The sequence below is a fragment of the Globicephala melas genome, chromosome 21 (assembly GCF_963455315.2).
Source record: "Globicephala melas chromosome 21, mGloMel1.2, whole genome shotgun sequence".
NCBI classification, from domain to species: domain Eukaryota; kingdom Metazoa; phylum Chordata; class Mammalia; order Artiodactyla; family Delphinidae; genus Globicephala; species Globicephala melas.
This window is the reverse complement of record NC_083334.1, coordinates 17,110,417-17,137,429: the sequence shown is the minus strand read 5'-3', so window position 1 is coordinate 17,137,429 and position 27,013 is coordinate 17,110,417. Positions and strand designations below refer to the sequence as shown.

The window sequence follows — 27,013 nt, the reverse complement described above, 5'->3', positions numbered from 1 at the left end:
GGTGAGGAACGGTGAAAGTGTGTGTTGTGACGGAGAATTTAACATGACATTATAAAATGAATGATGTTTTCCGGAAAAATTCATTTAAATGCTTACAACGTGGTTCCCTGGCATTTTAAGAAGTGTGACCTGCTGAATTGAGAGTTGGAGATCAGATATATGTTATGGTTTTTCCCTTTTACTTTGTAAGTCTCTCACGAAAAAGCTAGGGAAGTTAACGATACACTAGCACTGTCCTGGACATTTAACAGTGACTAGAATTTAAGGAACACTTTCTCAATGAGTACATTTTGGCCCTAATGATATTCTAAATGCTTGATTTTTAAAATGTAGTATTAGGTTGTTCTGAAATCACAAATCAGTAAGTCCATTTTTTTTTAAGTGAACAAGCAATGAGTTTTCTAATGTAAAAATTAAAGTTTGAGGAAAACCAGCCCAGATAAAATTGGCGAAAAAAGCGAATAAAAATATATATACTATATACTTCTCTTAATCTCAAATTTAAGCCTTTGTGATCTAGTTCAAGTTAAGTATCAGCAAGTTTTATCACTCGAGTGACCCAGAAGAGACCCAGAAGACTGTTTTGCTAGATACACACAAGCAGTCCTGTAACACATTCGGTGACCTTGCTTAAAATTCACTCTTTTCTAAGAGCTAAATCCTTAATAGAAGGAAAAGCTGGCAAGAAGTTAAATCACTTTTCAAATTTACAGAAATCCTTAAATATGGAAAATTGAAAACTTAAGTTGGTGTAAAGTTTCCAGGAGTGATTCTGTGAACTTTTACATCCTATCACAAGTATCTACAAGGCAGTCTTTTTGCTTATTAAAGGGACTTTGTGGACAAGCAATTTCAGTACAGTTGAAATCCAAGGTTGGTTGAATCCCTGATGTGGAACCTGGGATGTAGGCGTGGAGGACCAACTGTACTCCCTCACTTTATATGAGGGCCTTGAGCATCCACGGATTCTGGTACCTGCTGTTGGGGTGGGGGCGTCCTGGAATCAGTCCCCACAGGTACCAAGGGCCGACTGCATGCATGGGGACACTGCCCCCAGCTGCACTGCACTCAGCCTTCCTCAGTGCCCAGAAGCCATCGATGTCTTCCAACCTCTGTCAATCCCAGTGGCAGCAACAGGAAAACATGGGATCGTTTTGGACTCTTCCTTGTCTAATGGGTTGTGCCACAGTCAGTCAGTTCTTCCCTCCTAATGTGTCTTGAATCCACTGCACTTTTTCTATTAGTGATGCCTCCACCCTAGCCCTCATCCTCACCAACCCCACTCCTGAACTATGGAAAGCCTCCCTCCACACTAGTTTGCAGAGGATTGGTAGATTTTTATCCCATATTCTGGGTACAAATAAATGCCCTTGCTCGACAAGTCTTCCATTGAGTGCATAAAAAATACACTTCCATGAACCTCAATCACCCAGCTCCTGTTTAGACACCCTACTCCTCTTCTGTCCAAGTCATGCTTGCCATGCATGTCCCACCTCCACAAGCTGGAAGGCTTGGTGTTCTGTACCTGACCCATTCTGTAAGCCTTCAGGGAATACTAACTGTCAATCATAGATACTACTCCCTTCCCCCACACACCTAGACAGGACATTTATCCTTCTGAATTGGTTGGCAATTTAGTACTCAGCACCAACTTACCAAGTACCATTCCAGATGCTGGGGAAAATATAGAAAAAAATTAAGACATGGCTCCTGCTTCAAGAAGCTTGAGACCTAGGTAGAACTAAGACATCCAGGCCCAATAACTCAAGGCAGATGAACTCATCTGAGCAGAAGCAGTATAGGACAATGGAAAAACCAAGGGCTTTAAATACGATCCTATGTGAAATGCCGACCACAGTGCCCATATCATAATAGGCACATACTCAGTGTTACTTTCTACCTGACTCTCCTGGTAGCTTGCCCTTTAAGACCTTTACCCTTTCTTTGTAGATGACAAAATGCATTTGTCACTTAGATACTGACTGCCTGTTTGTTTTTGTTTAGCTGCTCCTATATCAGTGTTTCTGTCTTAGATGATAAACTCTTTATGGTCCAGATAACAAGTTTATTTAATTTTCTTTGTATTGTAACATGCAGAGTTCCACACAATGCGAAGGAAAAAAAAAAAAAGAGGGAGGTGGGAATCTGGTTGGGAAAAATGCTTTTATACTCATACATTAAATATATGAAGTGCTCCAAGAAAAAAATGGACTCACCATAATTAGATTAGGAGTCCCTGGGACACAGGCACTTAGTCTCCGGCTGTCATCCCATCACTGAGCCTCAATTTGCTGGCTTGGGAGAGTGTCAAAAGCACAGGGGATTTTGCAGGAAAGAGCCACGTCGGATGGCTCAGATGCATGCTCTCTCTGACCTCCTCCATCCCCACTACCACACCATGAATCGTGTCCAATTTTTTGGTCTGAGACATTTTTATTTATAGACTGCTAGTGTCGTTCAAAATTCATCTTTGTTCAGGTGCTACTTTAGGTTAGATTCCACTAGCAAAAACAGAATTGGAGGCACACTGAATAACTGGTCAGAGGTTGGGTTGAGGTACCCAGAAACTTTCATGAAGAAATTGGGATCACTAACATCAACACTGTCTGGCACTCGGTCTGCCTGCATAGAACACTGTACAACTATTCAAGGATAAACCAAGAATCAGAACCAAAACTAACAACATTGTGTCCTCTGAGAAATAGAAAGTGTGGTATTGGTTTCCAGATTCATGAGACATGCATTAGAACTTCTGCTTTGTAATGAATGATGTCTACCACTAAAGTGGTAAAGTTGTAGTTTTTGTTTGTTTGTTTTTGTTTATTTTTTTGCGGGCCTCTCACTGTTGTGGCCTCTCCCGTTGCGGAGCACAGGCTCCGGACACGCAGGCTCAGCGGCCATGGCTCCCGGGCCCAGCTGCTCCGTGGCACGTGGGATCTTCCCAGACCGTGGCACGAACCCGTGTCCCCTGCATCGGCAGGCGGACTCTCAACCACTGCGCCACCAGGGAAGCCCAGGTTGTAGTTACTAAATAGACTTGCAACAAAAGGATAAGTGACAGTTCCAGGATTCCCTATAATCAACGATTTTTACCTATATTTTAATGCTCTGAAATGGTCTAGGAAAAATTAGCAATAACGAGATATATATGTATATATAGATCAGTATAGATCTACAATCTATATCTACCTATCTACATATCTATATATCAATCACTTCTATAATGGGTATGAGAGAACCAAAGGGTTAAGTAAAAATTTTGAAAAAATTGCTTAACTTTTCCCTTGGTTATATCTTTCCTTTCCAACTTTTTTTTTAACAGTGCCCTGTACACATTAGGCAATCAGTAAATATTTGCTGATTGATTATAAAGAACTAGAAAAGAGCAAAGAACATTTACATAAAGACTTTATATGTTCATCTTACATCTGGGATTCCGTCCTTTTTTTTTTTTTTTTTGCAGTACGTGGGCCTCTCACTACTGTGGCCTCTCCCGCCGCGGAGCACAGGCTCCGGACGCACAGGCTCCGCGGCCATGGCTCACGGGCCCAGCCGCTCCGTGGCATGTGGGATCTTCCCGGACCGGGGCACGAACCCGTGTCCCCTGCATTGGCAGGTAGACTCTCAACCACTGCGCCACCAGGGAAGCCCCATCCTCTTTATTGATGCATTTGTTCATTGAGATACGCCCTGCATATCTCTTATGTATAAGGCATAGCACCTGGGGTGGTTCCCTAAGAAAGCACCAGAAACAGGTCCAGCTCTCAGTGAGCTGACTGTCTTAAAAAGTGAAAACAACTTGGAAATGGTTACCTACTAGGTAGAGAGTGACAGAGAAATATAAGTGCTCCTAGAATACAGAGAGTAGATAAAACATAGAGCTAGAAGGACCAGGAAAGTCTTCATAAAAGAGGGTGTGTTTGAGCTGAATTTTAAGAAATTCAACAGAGTCACAGTTACATGGGCATTAGGATCTAAATTGGGTGTAAGATGAAATTCACATGCGATACAAGAATCCATGAAACTCATTAAGAGTCTGCCCTGCAGTGGACTGAAGCATCTCTCAGTGTGCCCGACCCAGTGAAATATTTTCTCTAGTGTTGGACCTAATCTTTCTCCAGTTGATCACCTGATAAAATGCTTGGTTTGTGTTTAGGGGCCAAGTCGTAGGGAAGGAAAGTAACTTTTTTTTTTTTTTTTTTTTTTGCGGTACGCGGGCCTCTCACTGTTGTGGCCCCTCCCATTGCAGAGCACAGGCTCCGGACGCGCAGGCTCAGCGTCCATGGCTCACGGGCCCAGCCACTCCGCGGCACGTGGGATCTTCCCGGACCGGGGCGAACTGTGTCCCCTGCATCGGCAGGCAGACTCTCAACCACTGTGCCACCAGGGAAGCCTTCAATTTTCTTATTTGTGAACTCCAACTTGCATTTTGGAGAGGATTTTATTAAGTAAGAACGTCTGGTACTTAGTAAATATTCAACAAATGTTAAACCCCTCTTGCTTCTCCTTTACCTTCCTGATTATACAGCTGGAGCACACCGGCAGTGAGCGGAAGGTGAAAAGGGGCAGTTGGTGCCAGGTTACAGAGAGTCTTATATTCCAAGTTACACACCAGAGTCATCCAAGAGAAATATAATGTGAGCCCTGTATGTAATTTTAATTCCAAGTAGCCACATTTTTTAAAGATTAAATTCATCTGACAATATATTTTATTTAACCCAGTATGTCCAAATTATCATTTCAACATACAGTCAACAGAAACGTTATTAGTGAGATATTTCACATCCTTTTTTCATATTGTCTTTGAAATCTGTGTGTATTCTACACTTACCGCACATCTCAGTTCAGCCTAGCTACACTTCAAATGCTCAACAGCTTCATAAGGCTAGTGGCTACCATACTGGGAAAATCGGCTGTAGAGAATGGAGAACCACTGAAGGTAATCAGTAGAGTGGAATGCTTTGGGATGCAGTGATTGGGATGGATTACAGAGGAGCGAGTGCAAGCCTCAAGACTGGTTAAGAAGTTATTAAAATAATCCAGGAGACAGTTATCCAGGGCTTGAACAAGGTTGGCATTGGTAGAGATAGAAAAGAGGAGATGAAGGAAGGGGAGAAACACTGTGGGATGAGAACTCACCATACTTGATTGCTTTCATGTGGGAGATAAAGGAGAGACAAGAATTGACCATGGGGTTGTTAGGCTAGATACAGTAAAATAAATAATTGGTTTATCACTAAATAGACAAACTAATTGTTCCCTACATTTGACGTTATGTAGTTTCCAATTTAGCTTACTTGGTTACATAAACCAACTCTCAAAATTCCTCTCATATAATAAAGAAAAACAAAAATACTGTATGCTACTGTAATTTAAAAACTAGGTAAATGTCTGCATCTCCCCCTCCAAAAAGTTCATTCGAACAAAGCTGTAAATTGTTCATCGAACACTGATTTAAACTGTCTGCTAGCTTAGCAGCTCGTCAAAGGCACAGACCAAGTCTCATTCACTTGCATCTCCCTTTGCCCCAGACGGCAACCACATCAGAGTAGCCTCTGTCAGAAATGAGTATAGGTTTGTTGGCTTGAACTGAACTAGAGAACAAGCAGATTGAACAGTATTCTTCTTGAGATGTCAGGTATCCTCATCTTTAAAACAGTGATTTAAAAATATCTAGTGAGCTCAAGCTACATTCTCAATCCAGTATTTCCCCTTAAATAATTATACTTTTTGTTGCTATGCCAGTAGCATACGTTCATAGAAACTTGGTTTTCTCAATGAATTTTAACTAATTCCTGAATTAACATCCTTGTAGACTATCAGGGAAGAGTAAGTAAGCAAAGAAAATCTGTTTCATGTTTGTTGTACCACAAACTATTTTAGGAATGGATGGAAATTCTGAAGACTCTCTAGACCACTACTGGGAGTTACCTCAAAAGTGCTCTTAGGGCTTCCCTGGTGGTGCAGTGGTTGAGAGTCCGCCTGCCGACGCAGGGGACACGGGTTCGTGCCCTGTTCCGGGAGGATCCCACATGCCGCTGAGCGGCTGGGCCCGTGAGCCATGGTTGCTGAGCCTGTGCGTCTGGAGCCTGTGCTCCGCGATGGGAGAGGCCACAACAGTGAGAGGCCCGCGTACCGCAAAAAAAAAAAAAAAAGTGTTCTTTGACCCATAAATATAATCAACCTCATTTTTCAAAGGATTAAGTTCAGTGTGATATGGAAAACTACATATGGCTAGATAAAAAATTAAGTGAAAAAAAAGTTAATGCTGTGAAATAAAATTCATATTTTATGGCAAGAAAAATTTAAACATAAAAAAATCTTCTCTGCCCTTTGGCATCCTCTCTCCCTTCTATTGTGCATTGTGTATGTGCATTATACATCAACCAGACCTCCCCCATCAGGAGAAATACCTACTCAACCATAAAGAGCAACACTCTCCCAGCACCAAGCCAACTCCTTAAAGATAACACTCCCTCCAGATCTTGTAAGGGGTCACATGACCAACCACTCTGTACTTGCAGATCTGGATTGTGTGAACTGTCAATAATGTGTCGCCCTCTGTCTCAAAACACTTACACATAACTGTGCCTTGACTTCTAAGGGGTGGAGCCATTCTCAGAGCTTTCTGAGATGCTGTTCCCAGGTTAAAATCCTCAATTAGGCTCAAATAAAATTTTGCATTTCTTTTTTAGATCGACTGATTAACTTTTTTTAATTGGCAATGCTAATATAGTCTAGAGGTATATAGAGGTTTAACAGGCAATTACGTTTTCACTGTTGGTCTAACAGACCCCAGAGGAGAAAGAGAAGTACTAAGAAATGTTTCAATCCCAGATTTCTAGAGAGTGACTCAGGTATCAAATGAGTTGACAAAAGCATAATTGGGTGAATTATATGTGATCTTATCAATCATTAACTTAAAGATATTCACAAGACAGGAGCATGAGCATTGCCCATCCCCCTGCCTGCCCCGACCTTAGCGAGAAGGCTGTTTAGAGGGTACACATCACATCCTTACCTCAGACAGGAGGTGCTGAATCACAACTGTTAATGCTTCAAACTTGGTATTACCACGGGAAAGAAGCTGCTTGAGCTGCACGATAAATCCACTTTGGTTTTCACATTTTGTTTTATACTGAGCCAACTCAAGTGTTTTTTCTGAGGAGAGCACATCTGGAGATGTCTGGGTCTGGATGCATAAACTTCTGGGACTCTTCTGTCTGCCCTTTTCAACTGCAAAAGGAATGAATATAGGTAGGAAAATATGTGACTTTAATTTTTTATAACCACCACCATCTGGCTTCACAAACAACTAGAGAAGCCACAGAAATGCACTTAAGTTATGTTTACATAAGGAAAGCATATGGATGAGAACAGGATTAATCAAACATCAGGATTTCTGGAACTCAGAAACACAGACGATGGCTTTAATTCTGACATAAGTCATATATGGGGCAGAGAATTAGGGGCATGAAACAAACAGATGTACCAATCCAGAAACATGAAAATGGCGTGCAAAATAACGTTGATTTCATAGTTTCTAATTTTCCAGGTAAATTGGTACAGAAATTTGTCTGTGACGAGAACCCTGACTGTCCATTCTGATCACACAGGCTGAAAAACAACACACGAATGACTGGACTTTAAGTGCCTTTCCCTCTTCTTATACGTTTCTTACCAACTTCCCGTCCTCTCCCTACTGATGGCCTGGTCCTTACAAAGATTTATACTCTAAATGAATCACTTCCTAATTCCTGATAAGTCACCACATATACATTGAAAATCTACTCATATTTAACCTCTGATCTTTAAATTCATTGCTAAGAGTATTATATTCTTTTAAAAATTTTTTTATTTTATATTAGACTAGAGTTAATTTACAATGTTGTGTCAGTTTCAGGTGTACAGCAAAGTGATTCAGTAAGAGTATTATACTCCTGCGGGCTTCCCTGGTGGCGCAGTGGTTAAGAGTCCGCCTGCCGGTGCAGGGGACGCGGGTTCGTGCCCCGGTCCGGGAGGATCCCACATGCCGCGGAGCGGCTGGGCCCGTGAACCATGGCCGCTGAGCCTGCGCGTCTGGAGCCTGTGCTCCGTGACGGGAGAGGCCACAACAGTGAGAGGCCCGCGTACCGCAAAAAAAAAAAAAAAAAAAAAAGTATTATACTCTTGACTACACTCTTCCGTTTTCTATCAAATACAAGCTTTGTTGTTTCTTTTCCCCCTTCAAGCGGTAATATGGCTTAAAAAATTTTATTTTAAAGCACATGCTAGTACTCCAAATCCATTTAAGACGCCATGCTAAGTGATTTCTCACTTTCTGTCATGGTACCCTGGGAATTACTCTACTCTATTTTACATGAAAAAAACTGTTCCATTTTGGAACCATTCCAAATGTCTCAGTCACTTTAAATGTCAAACAGAATTGGAAAAACAGGAAACAAGCTGCTTAGCTTCTTAAAATAAGTAGGCTGAATAACCAAAACAAATCTAAATCTAGGGGAAAAAAGACAAGAAACTAAAAAAATAAATGTTTCCTTATTCTCAAAGTCATTCCCTGTGGCATCCACATTCTATGGTGACAAACCTAAGACAATTTTATAAACAGTAATTAATTTTCTCTAATTTTTTAGAGGGAAGAAAACAGCGATTTCTTGAAGGAAAACGAAACCTCAGTATTCATGTTCCAAGAAGCAATGGCAAAATACACTCAATATCTTCTTTAAGTTAAACAAACAAACAAAAACAAACAAACAAAACAGGACAAGGGCTCTCATTTTCTATGGTAGCGTTCCATGGTTAAGCAACTCAACATTTGTATTAATACTTGATAATTCTCAGTTCTAAAATGACTAAAATATTTATTGTGTTTTAAAAATACTTAAAAGAGAAGGGAAAGTATGCATTAGTCTTCTCAGTCGTAACATTAAAGTCCTGAAAGGAGAACTTTATAGAGTCACATACTGATGAAAAATAATCTAAATAGTTTACAATTCATCCAAATATCTGAGATCAGTATTCCTCTATGTCATTTTCTAAAATTTTAAACGTTCCCAAGGACTTCCCTGGTGGTCCAGTGGTCAAGACTCTGCGCTTCCCCTGCAGAGGGCGCGGGTTCGATCTCTGATCAGGGAATTAAGATCCCACATGCCGCACAGCACGGCCAAAAAATATAATAAACAAACAATAACAAATAAACAAATAGAATGTTCCCAGGGATTATATTTGTCATATAACATATAATAACTACACTGTTTTACTGTTTATAGTGTTTTCTCACTTTCCCTCTCTGTGGTCCTCCCAGTAACCCTCCATTAGGAAGGTGAAGTTCAAGGATGCGAAGGGCCTAGCCCGGGCATAGACAGCTTCTACAGGACAGACTCCAAGTCAAAACCTAGGCTTCTGTTCCCACCCATTCTGGAAAGTGGAGATGGGGTGGGGATGTAATATATTACATAATTAAAAATAAACATTTATGCAATAATCTTAACAAAATGTTACTTTAATTCATCCAAGCCCATTATCTGCTAACTATTCATTTCAATAATAAATATTATTGGATATTTACAGATAAATTTTTACGGATAAATACCTACCTTTTATATAGTGTTTTATATGATTTTATACAAACAGAAGAGCAAAAAACATCTTTTAACTCTTTGACCACCTAGAATTTCCTGCAACATATGTAGATACAGGTTCACTTTCCTGACCGTTATCACTGCTACATGTCCTACCAATACTTATTGAAATATGTGTTCATTTACTATTCATTGCTCTGAAGTTACCACTTCTTGAATCCTTAACAACTTTCCATTCTCTTCCTAGAATTTCTATGTTAATCAGTTTTCTTATTTACCACAATATCAGTTTTTAAACTGTCAGGTTATAATTATTTACAAAATCTGAGAAATGAATCTTTTATATTAACATTTTTGGAGAAGACATTCTTTAAGTTTCTTGCCCACTTAGTCTCTCAGATGAATTTTAGTATTAACTAGTCAGGTTCTAATAAGTTATTTCTAAGGAAATATATTAAATTAAATGTAAATTAACTCATTCAGCATTGTTTTTTACACTCACATTCAGAATACTGGTATTCTTTTTGTAACACCAAAATTTTTTTCCTTCAAATTATCTCTTATGCCAAAGTTGGGCAGCAGCTAAGTATTTATGTTTGGTTCCTTTATAAACTAAAATTTTTTCACTGGATTATCAAGACTTTGTGAATTTACAAGTCTATGGAAATTATTTGCTTAGTAATATTGTTTGGCTAAACTCCTTGATTATATGTATATAATATACCTTCCTTTATCTGCTTTTCTTATTGAATGGTTAATTCCACCTCTAACGTTATTTTAAAGATGTCTCTCTATCTTTTCTTGGTTTAGAGAGATTAACTCTAGTGTTTCTTCATGGACATAAAGTCGATTTTAAAATAATATATTTACAAAATGTTAAGAATCTGTCAATACTTTTTGAAAAAGTGTATAAAAATTGTAGAAAATAAGCGTTGAATGAGTCCTCTGAAACCATTATGATGGTTTTTATTTTACTTCAATAAATTTAGTTAAAGGCTCTTTTTATGCAATTGTGGCTTCAAATTCCCAAGACAAACTTTTTTTTTTACCATCCGAAATGTAATTTGACATGTTTTTATTGCAGTATAACTGACATATAACATTATATTAGTTTCAGGTGTGCAACATGATTCACTATTTTTATATACTGTGAAATGAGCACAATAAGTCTAGTTAGCATCTGTCACCATAACAGTTACAAAATTTTATTCTTGTGATGCGAACAAGATATACTCTCTTAGCTACTGTGAAATATGCTATACAGAATTATCAGCTTTAATCACCATGCTGTACATTACATCCCCATGACTTATTTATAACTAGAAGTTTGTACCTTTTGACCCCCTTCCCCCATTTCATGCCTTGTCCCCCCCAGGCCCAACCAACACTTCGTTTTTTCAAATCTGTCAGTGCAACAGTGTAAGCTACTCCCCAGTTTGCTGCTGAGAATTCAGATGGCTTAGATCCACAAGTGAGTTAGTATCTATACATTTCCTTTATTACATTTTGGTTGCTTTAGCTTTTGGTAACAAAATGGCATTTGTGCTTATAAAAGTCCTATTCCCCACATTTTGTAACTGTTAACTGCGTCAAGGCATATCTATTTTTTGAAAGTTTAGAAAATTCTCTAGGACCTGATACTATATTACGAACGCTGCTAAGATCACGCGAGAATGAACTTAAGCAGTTTTTTGTTAAGGTACACCCTGGAAAACATCAACTGTCCAAGTCTGATTGCATTCCAATCATGCATGTCTCCTGGTTCTTAGCTGCTTTCTCATTTGTGCTTTGACTGGTTACTGTTTCACCATCATTTGCAGTTAAGTGTTAGGGTGTGAACTCCATCTAACTAGAGAAGTAGGGGAGAAAAAGCTATTGGTTCAGGAAAACTCAAGGTGTCAAGAAGACTCAAGACGGTACCACCTTCTTTGTCTCTCAGGCTTTCTTAATAGCTGGAGAACTGGAATTTCAAGAGTGGGGAATCTCACACATCAGCATCAGTTCCTAAGTGTCCAGCCATGGAAACCCCAAACACCACACCTAGAACTCAAACACCGCTCTGCCTCAGGAAGTAATAGAAAGCGGCAGAAATCATCACGTACATCACGATGCAGTTTTCAATGCTACCCACGGAGAATCTCATTCAAACATTTAAAACAATTCTGATGATGTCTGTCTGCATAGTGTCATATACCCAAATTGATGTTTAAGAACATAAAATTTGGTGATAAGCCTTCTCTCACACACCCTCACACAAACTGTTGGACTCACAGCTGGTAAGCAAGAATTTACTCTATCATGAATCCTACACAGGAGTAAAATAACACCTACAGAAGGGGTTTCATTGCAAACTTGTTTGCAAAGAAAAGATTAAAAAAACAACCCAAATGTCCATAAGTAGAGGTCTGGTTAAATAAATGTATGGTACACTTATATAGTGAAATGTCACAGCTGTAACAGAACTAGGAAGCTCTCTGTGGTAAATAAAAAACATAGTGAAGAACAATGTAGATGATGTGCCCCATTGTGTCAAGAAGATGGGAATATAAACACATTTTTTTTGCTTATAAATTCATAACAAAACTATTGTATAATACATATGAAAGTACAAACAATGTTTACCTTTTCAGAGAAGGAAATAAGAACCAGATAGATATAGGTGTTCTAATGCATTTTTAAATATTTTTTAACCACAGGGTAAATACATTACCTGTTCAAAATTAAAACGTAACATTTTTTAAAGATGGTTACAATGAATTCTGAGCTTCGATCTTTAACACTTAACCATCAAGCAAACATACGTCAATCCATGTTTCTTCCATGCGGAATCTGGACAGAAGTCTAAATAACACAGCTTCTGTTGAATGTGAATTCTTTTTTTTTTTTTTTTTTTTTGTGGTACACGGGCCTCTCACTGTTGTGGCCTCTCCCGTTGTGGAGCACAGGCTCCGGACGCGCAGGCTCAACGGCCATGGCTCATGGGCCCAGATGCTCCACGGCATGTGGGATCTTCCCGGATCGAGGCAGGAACCCGTGTCCCCTGCTTCGGCAGGCAGACTCTCAACCACTGTGCCACCAGGGAAGCCCGTGAATTCTTAAAATAGGTTTAGATGTCTTCAAATTTCAACCTAAGAGCAAATAAGCAAACAGACTGCACTCTACCTAGAGCTGGAAAAGCACACTGTGACCTCAATCTTCCACTCCACGTACTGTGCTCCCTGAGGACAAAATTGTACCACATGGTAGCTGATGGCCCAGTTTGAGCATCTTTCCCTTCCTCCTCACTCTTGGCCCAACGGAAGAACAGATGAGGCAAAAATCTGCAGTGATGTTCAAAGCCCTAATGCTCATAAACAGAGTACCTCATAATGCCAAAAAAACAAGTTTCCCTTAAATTCTACAAAATTCATTATTTATAGGAAATTAGCTTAATATGAACCAAACTTTGCCCTTGTGTTCCATTTATTAACATGTTACTGTTTTGATAATGCAGCTGTATTTAAAACTATAAAATAGGGGCTTCCCTGGTGGCGCAGTGGTTGGGAGTCCGCCTGCCGATGCAGGGGACACGGGTTCGTGCCCCGTTCTGGGAAGATCCCATGTGCCGTGGAGTGGCTGGGCCCGTGAGCCATGGCCACTGAGACTGCGTGTCCGGAGCCCGTGCTCCGCAACAGGAGAGGCCACAACAGTGAGAGGCCCGCGTACCGCAAAAAAAAAAAAAAAAAAAACTATAAAATATTTTATTATACCTATTAACAGGCTGTCTAATTTCAAAGAATCAACTTACTCAGAAAACTTAAAATTACATGTTAACTTCTACATAGATTCAGATGCGTGTTGACAAGATAATTACCACTGCCATGTCTGGTCTGACCTTCCTGAGGTTCATTCCAATGAAACTGAAACCTCCATCAGGAAAATAAAAGTCCTGAATCCAAGACATCTGCTCACTTGAAAAATAGCTGGATAACACTGTTTACTGTCTTTGTTCTTTCCACTCAGAAACCTCAATTTAATAAAATTTAAAACTCGCCTAACGAAGTTATTTATCATCCTCTTAAAGAAAATAGTTGGGGAAAGAAGAACAAGCCCATGTTTCAGGCTCAAGTCACTCAGGCATACAGATCCCCACTTCAAGGCTAAACACAATTTTTGTGGGAGAGACTTAACAATTCAGACGGGGACTAACCTACTAGCTGCTGAGGACACATCCATCCTAAGGCAAAACAAGCCACTTTAATATTCGGAAATCCGCTGGCTTTCCGAATATTAAAATCAAGTAAGAGACAAGACTTACTAGGAGAGCTTGCCTTAACCTGAATGAAACACAAAACTATACACAGCATTCAGTAACTAATGTTTGCCTAGTGTTCTATGTGCCTATTGACCCATTATTCATTCACTCGCCAAACACTTATCAAAAGGTGGAGGCACGTAGAAGAAGGTGGTGCTCTACAAGGATGCATGAAGACACCTTGTTTCTATGGTATTAATCTCTTCCCGTTCGACTCTCACATATTCACCTACCTGTGAAGGTGACAGTCATTGGCTGTTATATGCTTTCTACTACATACTGCATTGAAAACTAATGCTTGTGGGTTAATAAAATGTAAGTAATGAGCTAACGGGCTCAACCAGCAGCCTGGACAGAAAACCGATTCCCGTCTTTCTGCCTTAATCTGAACCTACACATCTAAAACCCTTCCTTGGGACACTATCTTTACACAAGTTCTTTCCGTCAGTGTTTCCTCAGGATTTGATGGGTATTTATGGGTGTTTACCCTGGGATATTCCATGACAAGAACGCCTTAAACGTGAACTACTAGGAAATATGTGTTCTGATAAGAGGGAGTGCCCAGTTATGAAATGATCACCCACATGACCACTGTACACTCAGTAAATGTCTGCTGGATGTGCTTCTAACACATTGGTTCTTGTTCTCAAGGAACTTTTTTTATGCAGCAGAGAGAGAAAGAGGCCATCACCAATGGCCGTATGATTTGATAATTAGGTAACAGAATTATGTACACAGTGTGGTGAGAGTACAGGTGGAGAAACACCTAGATCTGGGGCTGTCAAGAAAGGGTTCTAGAGACAGAGTTTGGATGGACATTTACATGTTTGGCAGACAGATGAACAGCAAAGGCCAGAAAACACCAAGGCATAGAGGTATGGGAGGCCCTGGAGGTCCTGGTATTCAATGCTGACAGCAAAGCTCTCCTGAAATTAAAGTAAGATGATGTGGCTGGAAGCATAAACAGGGGCGAGACATGTGTGCCGTACAAGGTTTTCTCTCTCTCGTAGGAGACACAGAATGGTGCCAAGCAGGGGTCTGCAGACACAGTGAAAGAAGATCTGAGCTGGTGAGGAGAGTGGCCAGGAGGGAGGCCCAGGGAGGGGAACTGGCGGTCAGGGCAGTGAGAACAGGCAGGAAATGATGAATGTGTTTATGAGGCAGAACAGGAAGACTTCTGGACCAGTTGGATCAAGAGGAACCCAGGATAAGTCACCGTTTCCAGCTCAGAGATAGCACAGAGAGGAGCAGATGAGCGTGTGGGAATGCGAGAGAGGGCAGAGGGAGGGGGCGTGTGGCGTGGGACCCGGTGGCGAAGTGCACTGACATTCTCTAACACTCTGCTCCTTATTCTCCAAGGAGACTCTATTCTAGCCTCACCTGCTCCATCACGCTTTCCAAATTGAATCATCTGCAGGGGCGTTTTCCTGGGGAGCAAATCAGCTCTTTATTTCCCATTGTCCTGAATGCAGCCCCTAACATAAGCCTATTAACACACTTTCCCAGCTTGATCAATTGAACTGCACCCCCACGGAAATCTAGACAATCTTACCAAGATCTTTTTCTGAATTATTATTCGGTGCTGTATGAAAGGAGAAAGCACTCCCCTTGACAAGGAGGGAAGAGGCCCGCAGGCCTGACAACAGGCACACAGTTAAGGCACTGAGAACTACTTTGTGGCACCCAACCATCATTTTAAACAAACAAACGAACATGTTCGTGTTATCAATTATTAGCTTAAATTTATATAAACCTTTTCAGGGTTCCTTTCATTATGTGTTTGCTCTAGAAAAGTTAATAGTCATAATTAGGAGCCATATATAATTTTTTTTTTTTTTTTTTTTTTTTTTTTTTGCGGTAGGCGGGCCTCTCACTGTTGTGGCCTCTCCCGTTGCGTAGCACAGGCTCCGGACGTGCAGGCTCAGCGGCCATGGCTCACGGGTCCAGCCGCTCCGCGGCATGTGGGATCTTCCTGGACCGGGGCACGAACCCATGTCCCCTGCATCAGCAGGCGGACTCTCAACCACTGCGCCACCAGGGAAGCCCTAATATTTTTCTTTTTCTGGGTAGGTATGTCATTTGCTGACTACGGAACATTTCAAGCTCAGCAAAGCACAGTGTTTAGACTGTTAACATTACCCAAGCTAATTCTTTTGCAGGTGGCTGGGGAGGGGTACTGTAAGACACCTATTAAAATTTTACAGTATTCGATTTTTGGAAGTGCTGCAATGATTTGTATTATATATAAAGTGGTTTTACTTTCCTAATTTCAAAAGCAGATTACAGAATAGAAGGCATATTCATATTAAACACACCTATTTCAGGAGAACTATTGCTTAGACAATTTTTCCTGCAAAACAATCCAAAATTGACCGTAGACGTTTTCCATGTGGCTGGCAGGGAATAAAGCAGATCTCTTATGTTCTTAAAATGGACTACTAACTATAAAGAAAAGTTAATAGATATTCATTACATTCAGAAATACTTTTAAGAAGGTACAACATCTGCCAGTTTGTTGGCTTTCTAAATAATCTACAAGTCTACCTTAATGTGCTAAAAGTTTATGGATCTGTGGGACTTCCCTGGTGGCGCAATGGTTAAGAATCCGCCTGCCAATGCAGGGGAAATGGGTTCGAGCCCTGGTCCAGGAAGATGCCACATGCTGCGGTCCACAACTAAGCCCGTGCGCCACAACTGCTGAGCCTGCACTCTAGAGCCCAAGAGCCACAACTACTGAGTCCGTGCGCCACAACTACTGAAGCCCTCGCGCCTAGAGCCCATGCTCCGCAACAAGAGAAGCCACCACAATGAGAAGCCTGTGTGCTGCAACGAAGAGTAGCCCCCGTTCACGACAACTACAGAAAGCCCTCGTGCAGCAATGAAGACCCAGTGCAGCCAAAGATAAATAAATAAATTATAAAAAACAAATAGATTAGAGCAAAAAAAAGTAGTTTACAGATTTGTTTCAGGACTAAAAGAGCATACTAAAAAAATTTACAAGTAATGCAATTTCATGCCTGTATCATTAAAAATTCTGCAGATGTCAAATGAAAATATTTTTATTTTAATCATCTAACAAGCAAAACTTTCATTATTTTAGTAGAGAAAAAAATCTGAATTTTTACTTCAACTTAAAATAGGAAAAAGTAGCTTTTGTTATACTTGTTCACACTGTGTATGAACAAATTGGATAAGTCTTTTCTCAGAGCATAAGGGATAAAATATATACCCACTGGGGCTTCCCCAGTGGCACAGTGGTTAAGAATCCACCTGCCAATGCAGGGGACATAGGTTCGAGCCCTGGTCCGGGAAGATCCCACATGCTTCGGAGCAACTGAGCCTGTGCGTCACAACTACTGAGCCTGCGCTCTAGAGCCCACGAGCCACAACTACTGAGCCCACGAGCCACAACTACTGAAGCCCATGTGCCTAGAGCCCATGCTCCGCAACAAGAGAAGCCACTGCAATGAGAAGCCTGCGCACTTCAACAAAGAGTAGCTCCCGCTTGCCGCAACTAGAGAAAGCCCGTGTGCAGCAACGAAGACCCAATGCAGCCAAAAAATTAAAAAAAAAAAAAATATATATATATACACACATGCCCACCAAGTTCACTGATGTGACTGAGGTGCTGTTTCACAAGACAGCAGCCCTGGAACTGGCTTTTTCCCCTTTGTTATTAAGCAAGTTACCTAAAATATTAAATGCTGGCCTTCATGTGGACTTACATATTTTTGTTTTTGTCTTAACGATCATTTTGAGTTAACCAATTTAATAGGTACCTAAAAAGATGCCTGGCATCACAAATCCAAGCAGTGTTTTTGATTTCAGTGATGATGACATACACCAAGACGTCCCTTTTAATTTACCATGTGGAAGAACACAGTACCAAGAATAACATTCTGTCACCACTAGGAACCAATTCCAAAACAAAAACAAAAAGTCTACAAGGCCCTTCTTGCAATATCTACTTCAAGCACATGTACCATTTTAGAATTTTAAAAGCTGTTTCTTCTGGACTTTTCCACCATGAGCTAGCCAGCTCAGGGGATGTCACCATTGTGCCAGCCAGGCCAGGCCCTGTGGGCCACAGGTGGTGTCCCTCACCATCGCAGCCATGTGCAATCACATGCTCTTTGTCAAGCAGAGCAGCATGGCTGAAACAAGGCATGTGGAGACAAAAGACCTGGGGGAGCGGGGAGTCCCCAAAATGCACCAAAGCGGGTCAAAAATGTCCTTATTGCAAATTTAAGACAATAGACTATCCTTAATAGACAGTAGAAACAAAAATGAGAATAGCCAATTAAAACATTCAACATTAGGAATTTCCATAACACAAACAATAAATAAAAAGAGAATGTCATTCTCAAAACATTAACCAGTTAAGGAAAAGCAATTTGAGTGAGAGATGCCTAAAACTCAGGCCACCAGGGAACAATAGGAAAAAGCCGAGTCTCTCACCCCAAAGAAGGCTCTATGAGTCTTAATTTTCCCCAGAGCTTTATAATTGATGCCTTTTATAAAGGACCCTCATGTACTAAAATAATCCAAAGTATTATTGTATCACCTAAGCCAAATACAGAAAAGTGATGTTCAATTTTATATACATTTAAAACCACATCTGTCATCTTTTTACCTAAGATAACAGTAATATGCATATACTATTAATAAAATACTTCTTTTAGCTCTGAAACATGCTTTAGAGCTAATAAAAAGTATCGTAATCTATACTATTTCATGTATAGGGTGATTCTCTACTATCCAAAACTCAGTTAACCCAAATATTTCAGTGGTTCTAATTAAATAAGCATTTACTATATATGTTTTACTTGCCTTATTCCTCCATTTTCTCCTCATGAAAAACACTGCTATACTTCCCATCCTGAATCCAACTCCAGGCTATAATGTATGGTTTATTTACCATGTTTGTGTCAAAATAGACACTACATTAAAACACAATTTAGCACAGTAAGACTAGCTATCTGAAACTTGTGAGATTAAGATATACTAACTTTCTCTTTCAACACCTAACTTTTAAAGACTTATCAAAAATATTATCCATTATGAGTGAAAATTCATTTAACACATAACTGTTCTCTTAAATAGACTGCTATAACTATGAAAGGGCACTTTTTTTTTTTTTTTGCTGTACGTGGGCCTCTCACTGTTGTGGCCTCTCCCGTTGCAGAGCACAGGCTCCAGATGCACAGGCTCAGCGGCCATGGCTCACAGGCCCAGCCGCTCCGCGGCATGTGGGATCTTCCCGGACCGGGGCACGAACCCGTGTCCCCTGCATCGGCAGGCGGACTCTCAACCACTGCGCCACCAGGGAAGCCCAAAAGGGCACGTTTTAATGACATAGCAAAGCTGAAGTTGTAAGACTGCCATAGCTACATGAGCTCAGAATCATCATTTTTAGCATAATGCCATTCACAACACCAGTTCTTAGTGAACATTTATCAATGTGGCAAGAGACCAGAGAAACTTTCAAGACTGCTTTCAAGGAAGCTAAAAAGAAGAATGTGGATTCACAGTGAGATAACAAACGGGTGGTGGAAGGCCACATCTCTCATCTGGTGTTCTTGAATTTGGTCCTTTTGATGCCTTTTGCATTCTACAAATGAGTGAATATTTTAAAACTTTTTACAAAAAAATTCTAATATATATAGTTTTTTATGAAACCTTTCTAAAATGCTTTCACTGGCTTTTATATTTTGCAATGTGAGAAACATAAGAGAAATTAAGGTTTATTTAGCATCACCTTAATGCATGACTAGGATCCCCACCATAAATGCACTGCTAATATTTATCTCTTGTTAACACATCTTAAATATATAAAAATCACATAAGGTTGAGAACATTCTTTCTCAGTATAAGCATTATTTTGTAACTAAAAATTAATTCAAGAGATCAAAATCAAATATTAACCTCTACGTCCAAACAACAAAATGACTTGAAAGTGTTTAATTGACACATTTACAAAATAGGTAATCATTACCAAAAAACATTCATATCATAAAAGAGAAGAAACAATGAGGTCTGTTGCAAGATTCAACTTGTTAACTGATATACTTCCCTTATTTACAAGCTGCCAGTATTAGCTTTTGAGAAATAGCCGTTTTGCCTTCTCTGTGGCAGCCTCTATAATAGGGCTCTACTCCCTCTTATACCTGCATGTACTACAGCGAATGGAGAAGTCGAACACTCAATTTCCCAGCTTCCCTTGAAGGTAGAAACAGCCATGTGACTGAGATTTAGCCAATGAGATGTAAGCACCACCCCTTCCCTGGGTCTTGTTTTTCCTGCCTGCAGTAGGCATTGTGACATCATGAGGCAACAGTCATGAGGAAAAGGCCAAGAAAATAGCACAGGTGTTGATCCTGACATTACTGAGCCTCTGAACATCAGAGCTGCTGCTTTCTAAGAGAGACAAGCTCCTCCTTAAAGTATCTTAAACTGCAGCTAAAAGCAGTTCTACTTGACAGTCTGAAAAATGAATACCAAACCCAAGCACGTAACTTGATGACTTTCATTCTAATTAAACAAACTTATTTGCATTCTGCCTCACTCTTACCAAATATCTAGGCAAAACGGTTCTCTTTAGTGCAGCTTCAAGTAAATGAAAATATTTTGTTCTATTAATAATACTTCTCCTGCCTTTCCTCAAAATATATGTACATACACCCCTCTCCTTTGCTAGAGTAATTGCTTTTAATCTTACTAGCTCAGCAAAAAGAATTCTCTTAGTGCAGGGAATTGCCTTCACTTGAATCAACGAGAATATTAACTCTGAGGCTCAAAATGGCACTTTTCATAATAATTAATACAAGTATCTCATCTCCAGCTTCATAGAAAACCTGAATTCCAATAAACCTGGAGGCAAGGAATAGTTCTACGTGGAACATTCTCTTCCCTCCACTGACTCATAAAATTGAAACTCATAAGTTTCAAAATATGAGGCAGAATTCTGAACTAGACCGAACTGAAAGCTCTGGTAAGTCAGTGAGATCACTTCTGGACTTCTTAGAAGATGTAGCACTCTTCTGATGCTGAGATCGTCGTTCACGCCTGACATCCTGCTACGTTACCCGAAACCCTGACAAATCCACTCTCTTTCCTTGCCCCTATTTACAGAGGAAATCACATCCTGGACGGGACAACACTTTGTCAATATACTACGGCGCACAGTGTCCTGTGCGAGGGCCGGTCAAAGGGCCCGTTCTGTCTGGTTCCACATAACCACCATCCTATTGCTGGTACCTCTCCACATTCTATGCTCGGACATATTAAAATTCTTTCGTTTCCTTAAAGGAGCCAAAGTCTCCCTCACCTCCAGGCTTTCACATGCTGTTTTCTCTGCCTGGAACACTTTTTGTTTCTTGGCCACTTCCTCCTATCCCAGGGTCCCAGCTTAAATGGCGCTCCTGGAGGACCTGGATAGAGTCAGCCTCACCTGCTGGGCGCTGCCTGAGCACCTAGTCCATGCCCTACCGCGACGGCCTCATGTTCTCTGCCTGTCTCCCTGGTAAACTGTGGGCTGCGTAGGGGAGTTCCCTGGTGGTCTTGGGCTAGGATTAGGCACTATCATTCTTGTGGCCCAGGTTCAGTACCTGGTTGGGGAACTAAGACCCCACCAGCCATGTGGTACGGCCAAAATTTAAAAACTGTGGGCTGTGTGAAGGCAGGAGGCCACGTGTGGCTCAGTCCTGGCTACATTGTCAGCACCTAGCACTGCCACACAGTACATGTCTAATACATATTTGTTTATGAGACGAATGACTTAATCCTGCAATGGGAAAGTCAGTTTGGAAGCAAGGGCAAGACTGGTTGGTGGCAAAGACCAAAAATATAAAATCCTTCAAAAAGTCCCAAAGCATTAGATGGGGTGATATGCAACTGTCAATATTTGACCATTTTCTACCTCTAAGAAGAGCATTTTCAAATTCTTCAATCTAAAAATAAAGCCTGAACTACAGCAGGCAGAGGGTGAAAACAACAGTGATTTCAAAGGATAGAGTCTTAGATTCTTGCAACCAATTAATTGTGGATAAATGAGGAAGAACAATAATTCAAAGGGTACTGAGGTGTGAGGACAGAATAGGGGGCAAACAGTGGTGTCGTGAAGAGAAAGAAATCAGGAGTATTCACTGAGTTTGGGAAATAAGGAGAGAATTAGTTTAGATAAGAAGAATTTTCAGTAACACATCCAGGGTTTTTTAATCTGTAGCCAGAAAATTCACAGAATTTGAGGTTGAAGAGACCTTGGAAATCATCTCATCTGATTCTTTCATTTTGTAGCCTTGTTTGGTTATGTGATCAAGGTCAATGACTTGGTTACTAGCAGAACCAAGGCTACACAGCCCCGGGCTCTTGGTAACCAGGCCAACTCCACTGCCACTGCAGCCACCAACACCACTTCTTTTATTAAGAATACAAACACAAGGGCTTCCCTGGTGGCGCAGTGGTTGAGAGTCCGCCTGCCGATGCAGGGGACACGGGTTCGTGCCCTGGTCCGGGAAGATCCCACATGCCGCAGAGCGGCTGGGCCCGTGAGCCATGGCCACTGAGGCTGCGCATCCGGAGCCTGTGCTCCGCAACGGGAGAGGCCACAGCAGTGAGGGGCCCGCGTACCGCAAAAATAAAATAAAATAAAATAAAAACGAAAAAAAAGAATACAAACACAAGCTACTGCTCACAGCCCATGTGGATAAGAAGAAATGCGATAACTTCAATATCTATTTTATTGGAAGATTTCTCAGACCCTCAAGTTATGTAATATGGATAAACTCACAAAAGATTCTTACTGGGGTAAGTAGAATTATATTCTTCACATAATTTTAAAATGCTTCCCCCACACAAAACTTTTTTCCATCACTGCTATTCACTAGATCTAACAGAATTACAGCAAAATTCACAGCTGGAAAAATCTAAAAAACCCAAAAATTCTTAACAGAGGCCCCAGGTTTTAGTCCCATCCCTGCCACTGACTGTGTGCCCTTGGGCAAGTTAATTCACTTCTCTGGGCCTCCGACTTCCTGGTGTAAAATCAGGTAAACTAGAGCACCACTAAGTACACTCTAGCTCTAAAAAGTACAACTGCAATCAAATGAATGTTTCAAAATATTTTTATGTAAATTAAAAAAATAAAGAGTACCCAAAATATCACTATTAGTTAGTCAAACTCTGGTAATAAAAGCCTTGTGCCTTTTACTTAAGTTGCCTTGGAAAGCTATCTGCTCCACAAAAATGGTACAAACAACCTAAAACATTTACTAATGGAAGACTGGTTAAATAACCCATGGCTCATGCAACAACGGGATGTTATAAGACTACTAAAAAGAATGTGGTAGATAAGTGTGTTAACCTGAAAATCGAAGATATATTAATGTTTAAAAGTAAGCTATAGAAGAGTATATATGGTAAGCTTCCAGTTCTGTAAAACAAAAAGGGATATAAAAGAACCTGCATAGGCTTATATATGACTAGAAAATTACCGGAAGGATCAACAAGCACCCATGAGAGTGGAAGGGTGCTTCATCTGTGGAGGGGTGCAGGGCCTGGGTAAGAAAGAGGCTCACTTGGAATTGTACAACCTTCTGTACTGTTTGATTCTCTTTTGAACTTGGAGTGTGGATTGATTTTTTTTCTTAAGTTACAATTAAAAGCCATGACTAAATGCTGGATAACTTTGTATGAATATTTTAAAGTGCCGTGGGTCAAGAACCACCAGAGGCTTCTCCATTATTCCATTTAAACAAAACTTATGTGTCTTGCAAGATTTTTTAAATTTTTGTTAATGGAAAACAAATATATGAATATAAAATCTAACTGAATGTGTTACTGGTTTTGATTAAAACAGAAATATAATTTTTAAAGTCAAAAAAAGTTAAAAGCCATTTGGAGCTATTTTAGATTACACAAATTATTGCAAATATAGGGCACCCTTTTATTTTTATTTTTCACCTTTTTATTCTTTAAGGTTGAAAAAGTGACAGTGGCATTTAGGCTGGGAGAGACAGAGCCACTGTTTCCCTCCTGACTTATCCATTTACCTTCAGTTGTCAGCTCAGATCGAGAGGGAAAGGCTGGCAGACTCCAGTGACAGGTCAAGGCGAGTTATGAAACATGAGGAAGAGTCATCCCACAGAGCAGGGAGATGCCCCTGGGAAAACTGAAAGCAGTCAGCTGAAAAAAATCACTGGGGACAGAGACGGAAAACAAGACCCAGAAGGGCTGGCATTCACAGGAAACAACAAATCATCTATTTTACATACTCATGATTCTAGCACAGATACCGCTAACCAGCCCGAATTCAATATAATAGCACTCCAGTTTTTATAGCATAAAATCAACTTAATTTCCCACAGTTGCAATTATATATGAACAAGAGGTAGCCACAGTAGGCAAATGAATCCTCTAAAAGTGGACACACAGGTTTACACGTGCCTGAAATATACCCTACATTTATTTCCATCTCAGGCACAGAAAATAAAAAGCAGATACAAGCATTAAAGATCAGAGGCAGTCTTTTGTGACTGCAAATGTTTCCACCATGAAGCTTGGAAAACTTAATTTGTGGTTCATTTCCTACCTCTCCACAGCCATTACGATGTTTTATTTCAGAAATGTTTAGAACGTGGAAATCTTTTAGCATACCAAACCAGCCTAGTCCAATCTCAGTGAGGAACTACGAAATGAAAACCTCCAGAAACCCTCTCATTTCATCTCCTTCTTTAAAGGAAAGAGAACTGTTTGTCTTAATTTACCTGTGTCCTATTTCCAAAATCATGTGAAGTAAAATGTAATTGAACAGGTGTTGATTTTTCCAGATTCGGCTGGTGTCAGAGCAAAGAGCTGGGCGCACCCAGGCAACAGTTCTGCTTTCAACAAACAAACCGAGCACACATCAGCTTGCAGACAGTAAAAATACCATACACATACGCTGAAACATAAGAGAAAACCGCTTATTTTTACAAATTATGCCTCGTTCTCTCATTAGAGCTTTCTTTCGCCAGTTATCTATCCCCTTAGAAAATTTCTGATAAACACCTGCAAGTTAATCAAGATGCCCCCCGTGTAACGGTAAAGAGAGATCTGCGCAAGACAAACCTGTGTGGAAAATGACAGTACTTTTCCTAAATCCTGAAGGGAGTCGAAGATTTCGAAGCAATCCTTTGGCAGTGAGTCGAACGTGAATGGTGGACAGGGAGAACTTGGGAGACAACAACATGTCTTCAGAGCAGGTGGAAAGACTTCACAGAAGAACCAGCTCCGTGGATTCTCACATACTGTCTTTTTAAACTCAGCACCCTTCTTCGAGGCCAAGAAATACAGCGAGAGGAAACGTGCCTACATGCCAGACGTCACTCCACCGTACACGCACAAAAGAAAAACCCCAGAGCTATCCAAGTGCTCTGGCTTCCGTCTCTACTCCCAGATGTTGCCAAAACAACGCTCTTCCTCTGAATAAAATCTCCTCCTAGCAAACCCAGCAGTCAGCAGCCTCTGAATGACATCACACCAAACATGCTTATGGGCTTATTATGGTTTTCATCAGAGATGGTGAAGGGGAGGAGAAAGTGGGTGGTCTTAGGCACTTTATATAACAACCAATGATGTCACAGGTTCTGTAATGAGTTGGAGAATCCTTAAGGGGAAATAACTACTTCGAGGAGTGTCTAATATTTATTTAGTAATTATAAAAAATTAAGACTTCATTAAAGTAATCTGTGTTCTGATGTTTTTAATTGTAATTATATTCACACTACTAGTGTGAATATGCCCAGTAGCACTGGGCATTTTTTTCAGATATTTTACATGTAAACCTATATATAAACCTGATACACTGGACAAAAAAATTTTAACGGCTTCAAGCAATAAATGTTCTCAATTACAATTTTAAATAAAATTCCTACTGTAACACCTGGAACTAACATAGTGTTGTAGGTCAATTATACTTCAAAAAAATGTTTTTACTATAGTATACTAATGACGGATTGATAAAAGGTTAAAATTCAACTCTAACACTCATATTCTGAGGACTTCACTAAGAGTCAGCAATAAAGGGTTAATGCAATTTCTCTACCAGATGTAACAATAGTTGCAGAGGAATAAAAATTAGTGAGTATTCTAAGGACTCCAATTATTGCTTGACTAATTATACAAAATCAGGTGACCTAAAACAAGATAGTAATGTTTTGAGACTAGGAACATCAGGAAGGTGTGATTATTGTTTATCAGTAAGAACTGAGATCTGGTAAATGTTTGAATAGAGTCCTTTGTTAAAGCACATTAAAATATGGTGGCAAAAAAACCAAAAGAGGTTGAAAAGATAAAGGCATGGACATAAGAAAACTGCACCTGCAAAATGCTCACTTAAGTAAAGCTAATATTATTAAACCAGGAAGAGTCCAACTCTTTTAATTTTAAAAAGCACAAGAAAACAATGTGTGAAAAATGATCGACGTGTGTTTCCAAGATTTCCAAGACTCAGTAACAGAAATGAATGTAGTTAACTGTTAACCATAAATGACTATTAAATGCTATGAGAATGTGCAGGAAGCAGTTACTCTTCAAGAAATTCTGTAGAGCATTTAGGGTGTGAAGAGGGAAGGAGACAGGCAGGAAAGGAAATTTTGAGTAATTCCTTCTCCCTTTTCACTCGCCCCACAGCCTGCCACTTCAGAGGTTGTCGAGAGACCAACCCAACAACCTGCGGGGGGTTAGGTGCGGGAAAATTACAACCTGTTCCTGCACAGACAAGGCGTCTTGTAAACATTGCACCCACGGCCATGCAAGCACAAATAATCAAGGAATTGAAGTCTAGAAAAGCTACATTTAGGTGGTGCCTTTTCACTCTATCACAATTTGTTATTATTAAACCGCAACCTTTTTCCTGGATTCCGCAAATTAATTTGCCATAAAGCACCACTCCTCCCCGCCCGCACCAAGAAAAGAAAAAAAGCTTGTAAAAACTAAGATAAACACAACACTGTAAAACAACTATACCCCCATAAAGTTTTTAAAAAACTAAGATACAAATCAGCATTAAAGGGCTTCCCTGGTGGCGCAGTGGTTGAGAGTCCGCCTGCCGATGCAGGGGACATGGGTTCGTGCCCCGGTCCGGGAAAATCCCACATGC

General features: G+C 40.3%; 1 protein-coding gene and 1 non-coding gene across 7 annotated transcripts in view; one reads left to right on the top strand and one right to left on the bottom strand.

Annotated features, from left to right (window-relative positions):
• Positions 1 to 27,013, bottom strand: part of MTUS1 (microtubule associated scaffold protein 1) — a 158,005-nt gene that overhangs the window by 27,735 nt on the left and 103,257 nt on the right. For 5 of the 6 annotated variants that reach the window (XM_030831814.2, XM_070044640.1, XM_070044641.1 and 2 more), the window contains one exon: positions 7,022 to 7,236. In XM_030831814.2, the coding sequence (XP_030687674.2) occupies positions 7,022 to 7,236 (215 nt within the window). Of the gene's footprint in view, positions 1 to 7,021; positions 7,237 to 24,981; positions 25,436 to 27,013 lie in introns of those variants that run through there. The other variant, XM_060291728.1, reaches the window with a different exon arrangement.
• On the top strand, positions 15,455 to 15,574 carry LOC115841235 (U6atac minor spliceosomal RNA). The gene has a single exon (XR_004034764.1). It is a non-coding gene; the product is annotated as a U6atac minor spliceosomal RNA (small nuclear RNA).